This window comes from Pterocles gutturalis, unplaced genomic scaffold, assembly GCF_000699245.1.
Source record: "Pterocles gutturalis isolate BGI_N339 unplaced genomic scaffold, ASM69924v1 scaffold66, whole genome shotgun sequence".
Lineage (NCBI taxonomy): Eukaryota > Metazoa > Chordata > Aves > Pterocliformes > Pteroclidae > Pterocles > Pterocles gutturalis.
The window spans coordinates 15,698-26,466 of NW_010097454.1; the positions used below are offsets into that span (position 1 = coordinate 15,698).

Genomic DNA, 10,769 nt, shown 5'->3' on the forward strand with positions numbered 1-10,769 from the left:
AAATTTTTGGAATTGTGTGGACTACTTGGGTAGATAGAATGACTTTGAGTATGTTCCTTGGGAAAAAAATATTTTAAAGCGGTGTCATTCGATGGATGTTTAACTTGTATTCCATTTGATGGATGTTTAAGCTGTATTCCTGAAATAGGGTTTCTGGATAATGCCTGTGAATACTTAGAATAATTCTGACTTAAATTTGCACTTTTTTTTTTCTCCTTTCTTTCTTTACAGGAGAAAATGGCCAAAATGGAGGTCAAGACATCACTTTTAGATGACATGATAGGGGTGGGAGATATGGTTCTTTTAGAGCCACTTAATGAAGATTCATTCATCGATAATCTGAAAAAGCGCTTTGATCACGACGAAGTATATGTGAGTATGTGTTAACAAATAACATCCTATGAGGAGCTATGTTGTCATTCTTAAAATACGTGTTTATTTATACGGATACACATAGACTGAATGCCTGCACATAATCCATTGTATTAGGGATATTTTAAGCCTTACTTGTGCTATAGTCTTTCCTGTACCGCATTGTTTGCATTTGATCTTTTTCATCTGGGATATTGTTCCTTTTTCTTTTTTCCCATTGCACAACATGGTGGACGTCTGATTTACGTAAAGAACAGTTCCAGAACTGACAATGATGATGACAATAACTTTAATACTCCTGTTGTCAGAGGACGTTGCAGTTATAAATAATTCACTTCCAGGGAATCACTTCCAGGATGTTAGAGCAGGTTGATGTAGAAACAGTATATACTTGGAGTATGCTGGGGCTAGCTTAAATGTTGCCTGCTATCTTTGATTTGCAAAAAAGTTATGTTTATTAGAATGGTTGGATTTTAAACTAGAAACAATGAGCTTGGATGTATGTGGAAGTAATATAAATCTTCAGGCATATTAATCTTAATAGGAGAGATGTTGTGAACTGAGAGTTAAAACACATGCTGGGAATGAAGAGGCAAATTGTGATTCCAGTTAAGCTTTTAATTTCCTGCTTTATCTCTCTTTGTTCCATTTTTGTTAAAATGTGCACAGTGTTGTGTCTGTTTTACTGCTGAGGCTGTGGGAACTTAATGATTTGTAGAGACTTTCAAGACTGCTGGTGAAAGATAAGTCTTTTAAGAGTAAAGCTGAAATATTTAAGCCAAAGTATAGCTATGATCTGCAAGCAATTGTGTCTGCAGCTTATTACAATCAAATAGATGTGTTCTGTACTTAATTATAACTTAACCCTCCCCCCCTTTTAATTTTTAGTGTGACTATATTTTTCCTTCTTGTGGTTTCATTACACTTTTTCCTTTCCATCCTCCAGTATGGGAGGATGTGTGTTATTTTTGTTTGCTTTTTCTACCCCTTGGTTATAATCTGTGCTTTTGTACCTCTGCTATTCATTGTCTGACGCATCTTCTGGAGTCATTTTGCTGCTCAGCCATGCCTGTTCCCTTTTCTGTAGATGTTTACTGGGCAATATACAGTGGCTCCTATCTGCTATTTTATCACCTCCACCTACTTGCCCTTAAGTTTGGACTGACAATTTAAATTAACCAGAAAATTAAAGTAAGACAGGGACTCTATTCCCTCTTGATAATCCTTAGATGTTGATACAGACAGATAGATTTCAGACTTCTCTTTGATGCTCTTTATTCCTGCTTCTACAAGTCCTCCATACTCAACAGCTGCAGTGGCTGCCTCTGCTGGGATTCTGAGGTTTTTTTCAGTCAGTGGCTTGTATAATTCACCTGTGTCACAGCAGTTTTAGGGTTAACTCTATATTCTTAATATCTGTAGTAAAAGTGGGTGATACTGAATCATCTCATTCTACTTGAACCCAAGAAAATATGAAGGAGAAGAGACGGAAAGGGAGCTATTTACCGAGAGACTGAAGAAAACACTACTACCTTGCCTGATCTTTGGGTCCCATTTGAAAGTTTTATTTTGAAGCATTAAGGAGAGAAACTTATTCTGTGAGGGTACCCTAGACTATGCAGTCTCTTAAGAAGGATTGCTATAAGTCATTTGTGGTGGATTTCTGAAGACATTTTTCTTAATGTGTACTGCTATGGATTGCAAAGTGTTTAATTACGTGTTTCTACTTAATTTAGGCTGAATAGCCTTTTCCTGAAAGAAATCAGTTTGAATGACAAATGCTTAATCTGTTTTATTTTTATCTGCTATTACATGCTATCTGACAAGCACGTTCAAACACACAGTTCTTTGAGACAGTGGCAGAGAAGCATGTATTTCCCCCAGTTTTGGATTCTGCTGGGCCTGGCACTAATTGTGATGTAATTAGCTGTGTTATGTGCTTTGGCAGGTGATGCAAGGTGTCACTTTTCTCTAGCAGCGTAGGATCCTTTGCCTTGCAGGTGGGAAAGCCTAATACTTAAACATGTTCTGTTGAGAAGTATGAACTGCTGCCAAAACCGAAGGATTTTTTTTTTTCTTTCTCCTATTTTTCCCTGAATCATTCCCTTGTAGTTTGTTGCACTATCATTTACCCTTTTTATCTCCAGGGTTGTTTGATCATGTGATTTTTTTTTTTTTTTAAGGTCTTACAAGTACTGTGTGAATCCACTCTATGAAAATGTTGCAGGTCTTTGCAAATATTAAAACATTCACTACATCAGTGGAAAGAATAGATGTTTATGTCTGTGCCACATGCCTTTAGGAAGTATACAAGTTACAGAGTTTGTGATGTTGCAGGGTTTTATTTACCAAATCACTTAAGGAATAACATCTCTGTTCCACATCAGTTGAGTTCTGCGGCCCTGCAAATTTCATGCCACTGTTGCATACTTTAGAAAACTTTAGAAACAGTTAACAGTTGGAACGGTGCTCCTGGTAACCACCACAGTTAATTTTCAAGTGCAAACTCTTCTCTCCATTCTCCCCAAACCTCACTCATGAAAACTACATTTTGCGTTTCTGTTTTTAGACTCAGATGAACACAACGAAGCCTTTGTTACATCTGGAAATAATGTTTGTTTTACCATGTAAAATCCGTAGTTTGCATGCTGTCCTGGGGAAGCCAAATGGGACTGTTAAAGAGCTACTGTTGCTGCTTAAAAAAGCCGTGGATTTCTTCAGCTCTAACCCAGCTACACAAGCTGACCTCTCGGGATCCTTCCAGAGGGCAGTAGGAATGGATTTGTCCTTTCATGGCTCAGTTGTGGGGTCAAGTTTAGCCCTCATGTCAGTGCTCCATTGTAGGCATTACCAAAAGTTGTGTCCAACTTTAAAAAACTAAATCAAACTGAAGCCATATGAATGGATTGAAATGTTTCTACAGCAGTAAACCAGGGCTTACTGGACATCAATTTCTAAGCAGTTTTCTGTAGACTGACAGCTGTATCTGTGCTACATATGTTAGTTTTAAAACAGAGTTCCAGTCGTAATTTTCAAAAGGGTTTGTTGTGAGGAATGAGACCTATAACAGGGATAGCTTGGAAAATGCTGTAAAGTTGGCCAGACGTTGAATAATTGTGTTAGCCAGTCCTGGTAGGCAAATGTGACAGTTGGATCGAGCCATCAGTGAGGAGTGACAGATCTCTCCTTGTAGCCAAAGAACACAATATAAATGGGCACTGGGGAAGAGTACAATTTTTGTCTTTTCTAGTCTTTTGCACAGTAGTTATGTTTGATGCTGAGTGGTTGATGTTGGAGATCCTAATGCTAGCTTCATTTACCCCTTTGAAATTCCAGATGTTGTCCATGAGAGCCCCCCTTGCCAGAGCATTTGGATTTGGATCCCCTGATGGTTCTTTTGTACCACCCCAGGCATGGTCACTGTGTAAGCCCTTCAAGAAAATCATCGAAGTTTCACACCATGGCGCAAACAGGGCAATAAGAGTACACCCAACTCTAACTGAACAGACTGCAGCTTGATTACCTGTTGTTCCATTTTATGTGTATTTGATGGAAAGTTTAATGGACTTGGGTGTTAGGTTGCACGCTGGAGTGCAAAGCTGGAGGCTGTGCCTATAAAAATAAGCATGAAGGCCGGTGGAGCTGGAGTTTGGCCAAATATTCTACTAAAGACCATCAGATTCTGCAGTAATCTCATGCTGAGTGGCTTTGGGGGGAAGGGCTCATTGGGTAACACGCATGTGTTAATTGGAAATGGGAATCTTGGAGTTTAGTCATGTCTGGAAATGTGTGGGATATGTCTGACCAAGAGAAATCTCATTAAAAAGCTGTAATCGTTTATTATATTCTTTTTGCAACTCTTAAACTTTTCATTGATAAAATTTGCATCGCTTTTTCACAAAAGTTCTTTTTTGTAAATATTGGTAACAAAAGTCTGTGAGGGTTTTTCTTTAGCTTTATAGACCAAAATATGGTTTACGGAAAATGCAGTTTAGCAAGCAGAAAAAACCACAATGTTGATTATTTGAAGGTTCCAGGGAGCAGTTTGTGCGGTTAAAGTGTGTGACCTAGAGATCGCATGGAAAACTTCAAATACATTCATAAAATTCAGTTTTTATGACACTGATGAATTTTGACTCATTCTGTTGAACTCCCTGCCTGTGTTTTTGATTTATTTTTTTTTAATTGGCTGAAATATGCTCAGCCAATCCAGCTCAGCAATTATTTTTCCTTTGTATTTTGGGTTGCTGACAAGTGGGAGGGGGGCATCTGTCTGTGTGTGTATTGACAGTGACCCATGAATGGCAGAGATTTGGGATAGATTGTAGTTTGTGCATTGATCTGAAACTTATTTTTGTCCTGGGCTTGTTGCTTTGTGAGGCGTGTGGAAGTGGCAAGGGAGGTGTGAGGAGTCTGGAGCGGAGCGGTGCTGCGCAGGCTCACGGGAGTCAGCCTTTGCAGCCCAGATACCGCTTTATTCTGCTGCCCTGCACATTTTTCCCTGCAGTTATGTTGTTTCTTGAAGCCTTCCCAAATTTGCAGAGGTCAACATTTTGTTCCTTACAACAAAATGTTTGTTTGCTTTTTGTTCTTTCAACAGAACAGAATCTTTCTCTGATGTCAGCCTTTAATTTGTATTTTCTGTGCGTGGAGTTTGTGGGCTGCTTTGGGCAGGAACAGTCTTATGGTACTGAACACATGTTGTTTTATCAGTGAAACATTAAATATTTGGCATTCCAGTGTAATAACTCGGTGTTAGCTATTTGAGGCTATCCTTGTGGCTGCCTTCTGATGGCGTGGCTATTGCGGTGTGCTTGTTTCACAGACTGAGCTGCTTCCTGTTGATCTCTGTTGTATTGATATTTTATGTGTAGCCTTTTTGTTTCTGGCTTTACTTTACTCCACTATGTCTGTCTGTATTATTGATTTACCCCTTTTTCAGCTGCCATACAGTATTTAGGTGTTTACTGAACTGCTGAACAAGCACAGTGGCTTTGTTCCTGCTGCACTCATACCTGGTGTTCCAGGTGCTACATTTGGAAGAAGAGGGTAGGGGACAGAATTCTGTCAATGAGACTAATTGTCTTGGTCTGTGTCAGCCTTATGCGACTGTCCTGCTGTATAATGCTGTTGCTGTTGTGAAAAACAGAGTTTTGTGGTATTGGGAAATGCAAATGCAGCTTGCTGGGAAAATCTTCATTGTAATATGGTCAAGTGATTGTTGACATTCAATTTTATTCTGAATTTCATTACCTTCTGATGTTAGCATGATCATGGCCAGGCTGGATGAGGCTTTGAGCAACCTGGGCTAGTGGAGGGTGTCCCTGCCCATGGCAGGGGGGTTGGAACTGGATGGTCTTTAAGGTCCTTTCCAACCCAAACCAGTCTACGATGCTATGTTGGTCTTTAGTATGTTGTTTTTGAGGCCAGGTGGAGTCCTTGGTTGGGTTTTGAAGAGGGTTGTTGTCCCCTTGTGTTTGTAGGTACGTCCTGGCTGCCTGCATGCCTGTCAGGAGCAGGTCTGTGCCTTTGCTGCTCTGGCAGCAGCGGAGTCTGTCCCCCTCCCAGACCCTGCCCTGCTCTCTTGTACGTCGATGTTTACTTGTGTTTATCCAGCGAGTCCAGCCTGGACTGCTGGTCTTCCTTTGGGAGCCTGAGGAACGGCAGGTGTGGTGATGAGTCGTTTCTTAAAGGCAGGATGGTTTGAGAGCCAGAGCAGAGCAGCCATCCCGTCCGCCTGTGATGGGAGCCCAGGGGACCCACGTTTCCTCAGATCTCCTTCTCTTCCTCCCTTGGGGGATGCCTGCGTTGATGTGAGTGATTTTCCCAGCAATGCCTCAACAGTTTCCCTCTCTGAGGGAAGCTACGGAGTTGTAGTAATAATATTGGTGCAGCTGCCATGGGCTAGGACCTTGAAGCCTGCTGCTTCTCCTTCAGATGTGAAGAAGGATTTGTGTGCCCAAGGCACGTCTTTTTCCCGTGATAGCCTGTGGTCTAAGAGGAAGTATTCTGCCTCCCTGTAAATCTTGCTTTCCTTGTTATCTAGATAGAAATCCCTTTGATCCTCTGTCCCTTCGCATCAGCCCTCTCTGCTAAAACAAACTTTATAACTCTCCTGGAGTCAGGAGTAAAGATTTTTGCAGCCAGCAGGTTGGTTACTTTTAACCTTGAAGTGCTTCGTGGGAGGAGAGTTACTTATCTCAGGGCATTGCTTTGTTTCCTTTCCTTTTTGTACGCTCCCACGATGCTGAGTGTAGCATTTGAGGCACTTATTTGTAGGGCTGTGTGCAATATCTGTATAAAGGAGTAAGAAAACATGAATAAGGATCACAGAAAATTATATGCATGTTGTGAGCTGTGTGTAGGGTTCTTCTCCTTCCCTACCAACTCTTTCTTTTTTGCCTCTGATGTGACACTTTGAAGAAAGAGAGAAAGTGGTGTAGGAAATGCCTCTCGTAGGGCCCCAGGGACTCTTACAGTGTTGGCTCTGCCCCAAAATGTGTATTTCTTCACTGAGGTAATGACATCTGGAGCATTTAGTAGTGGTTTCAGTGGGCATTATATGAAATAAAAACACAAAAGGAAAATTAATGAAAGATTGGCAAATGTAAGACACAGAAGCAAAACCATCCTAGTACTGTAAAAACAGCTAACCACCTTGGCTGCAGTGTGTCAGGAGACTCTTCTTCCCCCACCATGTGTTATTTGTATGAAAATATCGAAACATTTTTGCTAATGCTTGTACCAATGGTTTCTTGGCACCAACTCTGGCCAATCTCCAGCTACAGTTTGCTTACGAAAACAAGTCTTTTATCTTTTGAAAAGTGAGCAAGCAGTGATGTGCTGGGGTATTTAAATGCTTTCTTCAAAATTTCTCATGTCTGCTTTGGGTTGACTTCCTCATCACTTACATTACAGGTTTTGTCTATAATTGCATCCTGTGTAGGAATTCTGTTTGTTTGTATAAAAACATCCCAATGTAGTCAGAGAGGCGGATGGCTGAGGTGATTAATCTGCTTCGTTAATAGCAACATTGGAGTCTGTCATAATGATCACAAGGTTACCAGCAATATTCACTGAGCAGCAGAGAGATTTCTGTGCCCTCAAGAAACTCCGAAGAGAAACCTGATAATCTGTGCACGTGCATCCCCTTTAAGTACTCGCTTCAACTTGCTGTGTGGGTGTCTTTCTCTGGCAAACGCTCCGCTCTTACTTTAGGGCTGGGATCTAAAACAGGTTGCGGTACAATCAGGGGCATGATCCTGATCTGTGCAGGTTGCCCAGAGCTTGTTCTGACAGCTGCTGTTTGCGCCGTGACTGACAGGATCAAGCCTGTGTTGAAGAACAATTTAGCGGTGGTGTTATGCTTTTTGAGATAGGTTGCCTGTGTCCCGATTGTTTGATTTGGGATATAGATGTGCTTCTGCTTTTGTGTTCCCTTTTTGAGCTTTGTTCCTTGAGTCATCATATCAGCCATCAACATATTTGGTACATGACTGTGATACATACTAATGCAGAATTTTGTCTCCTCTAGCAGTAGGATGGTTTTGCTTGAACTGTGGATACTGTTGCCTCAGTTTCTTTTTTTCCTTGATTTTCCCCCCACCCTCACATTTCAGGATCTCCTCCAGTGCTCCTCTATGTTGTTTTCTTTACAGTCTTTACTGTCCTGTCCAGGTTTTATAAGGCTGCCTATCATGATTAATACTGCATGAAGCACATATGATAGCTTACCAGGTTTGGGTTTTTTTCTATTATAACATACAGACTTTGTCCACTGTACTTCTGGTGTGAAAATGCTGTGTCCAAGAGGGTGGTCTTGAGCAAGAGGGTTTTAATCATCATGAGGAATAGGCTGTGTTTGTTTAGAAATCCAGTATTATATTTCTTCACTCAGACAAACATAATTAAAAAGGACTCCAAACTACAGAGAAAAATATTCAGTAGTATTGGGGAGAGGTGGAGAGGGGGAAGAGGTGAGCGGAGGGGAGAGAGGTTAAGGATGAGAGTCTGGTTTGTATTTTCAGTTTACCGCAGAGTAGCCTTTGGAAAAGTAAATTTTTAGCATTGGCTTCCCTTCCAGTGAGGGACGTAGATACAGACCTTCTCACCTGCAGCATCTTACTGATTATTACAGCCTCTTCAGATCACGAGCTTTGGAGAGATGCTGTATGTGCGAGGAAGGACTAATGAGAGGACTCAAAGCACAGAAATTTCTTTTGTGAAGTAAGGACTGGTACTGTGTGAGTCCAACCCTTACTGGATATGGGAAAATCCACACAGAAGCTCCTGTTCAAGGAAATAAAACTTTGTTAGTTTCTCTTCTTTCTACTTCATCATTGCTTGTTGGGATCTTGGGGCTGTGCCTGCATATTGCTTGCAGATAGTGCCCAGAGGCTCTGCTCATGCTCCAGGCTCCCTGAAGCACAAGGCACTGGCCGGATGCGAAGTGCAGCTGCACGGCTTGGATCACAGGCAGAGTTTATTTTGTATGTGCTGTCGTGAAGCAGTGCAGGCAAACCCTAGAGTGTTACAGGATGAAATCCTGGCTTGTTTGTTTGTGTTTTTCAAGTACTCAGCCCTTCCCTCTCCACCAAACAATACCAACATGTACATTGTGATGCACAGTAATACAGTAAATCAAAGCCCCAGAAATAGTACTAATGGTCTAAGGTGGTTTTGCTAATGTTTGTTAAAATGAGAAACTTCATTATGGAGTAACATTGCAGCATTAAACTTGCCAGGTTCTATTTGAGACCATTCAGAAAACAGAACATGTAAGTACAGGCTTCCTCTGCGTCTGCCATCTCCTTGGCCTCAGCACTTCTGGGCATGCAGCGACCCATGTGCTTATGAGCTGGCAAGATCCAAAACCGCAGCAGTTCAGGGAAATACGAGTGAGCATGACTATTATATTAGAAATATTATTTTGCATATGTCATATTAAAAAACCCCACAAAATCCAAACACAGCCCCCACCCCCACCAAGAAAACAGTGCTGCTGGATTTATTCTAATAAAATCTAGTCACACTTCTCTTTGATTTTACTTTAATGTATCTCATTTCAATGAATTGTTTTAATGGTGTGATCTGAAACTCTTCAGTCATAGGAACCCAGTATGCTCGAGCACAATCAATGCTAAAGAAATGTGCATTATGCCTGTCTGGAGTATTAAAATTGGTCTGCAGAAATGGAAGAATCAGTATCCACACTAGGCATCTTATTTTACTAGAATTTCTTTGTTTTCTATTTCTATGCTCCAGCGTTTAAAAAATAAATAAATAGAGCAACCTTATTGGGCCCAAACGGGTAAGAAGTAGTGGGTTTGTTTTACATAGAGCTGACAAAAGCGATGTAGAGTGCACTTCCAGACAGTTTAATGATTTTAAACTCTGCAGAAGGTTGCTTTGCAGAGGGTGCCACAGGTCCAGAAAAGCTTTTAAAGACGAGAAGCCGGCTGTTCCGATAGCCCCAGCTCTGCAGCTGCTGTGCTGCAGCCTCAGCTGCTGTCGATAAAGTTCCCTGGCTTCTGCAGCTGATATCTTCTCTCTTTTGGGCCCTTGGGGTGTCGCAAGACTAACTTTGCAAGGAGGAAAAATAGATTTATTAATATACTGTATCCCAAGGTGTGAAATATTTTCCTGTAAGCTTTACTAGTGGTCTTCTAAAAGCTCCCCTTCTTGAGCTGGCCTGTGTTGCCTCTTCCCTGTGTATCCAATTTCACCGCAGTGCTTGTGCGTCCTGGTGGCAGAGGTGTTTGGGGACCTTTCGTTGGGGTCTCTGTAAGGTTTTTGCAACCTCTCATGAAAGAGTCCACAGGTGTTTCAGGCAGTTTGCCAGTTTCTGGAATAGCTGGGAATATCTAACTGCTGCCTGTTGGTTTCTCCTGAGCAATGGGAGCCTTGCATAGTCGTGCTATTTCAGGCTTCTTCTTAAGCCAGTGTTAAAGCTGCCTGGGTCAGAAAGGCGCAGGCGGCCTTGCAAGGCACGTACAAGCTTGCAGTAGTAGTGACATCTTGCTCCCAGCGGTTATGTAGGCTTTCAGTCCTAAGGGGAGAAAATCAGGCATCAAAGTGGTCTTGGTCATTGCATCTCCAACAGGACTTAGAAGTCATGTAGCAAATATTATTGGCTCTTCCAGTTGAGCTGCGATTTAGAACCTTCTTCCTACTCAGGGTCTTTGTGATGGGTTTGTCCTTGGCTGGGGGCCAAATCACACACACCCGCTCACCCAATCCCCCCACCCGAGGATAGGAGAGAGAATTAAATGGGTAAAGGGAAAAAAGGACTTGTGGGTTGAGATAAGAATAACTGAATAACTAAGCTACAATAATATCGAAAAATAATACTATATACAAATACACAAATGAGTGATACACAGTGATACGTCCACCGC

General features: G+C 41.6%; 1 protein-coding gene across 2 annotated transcripts in view; it reads left to right on the plus strand.

The window, feature by feature from the left end:
* Positions 1 to 237: 237 nt before the first annotated feature.
* Positions 238 to 10,769, plus strand: part of MYO1B (myosin IB) — a 95,378-nt gene continuing 84,846 nt past the window's right edge. For both annotated transcript variants that reach the window (XM_010087337.1, XM_010087411.1), the window contains exon 1: positions 238 to 372. In XM_010087337.1, the coding sequence (XP_010085639.1) occupies positions 238 to 372 (135 nt within the window). The remainder of the gene's footprint in view (positions 373 to 10,769) is intronic.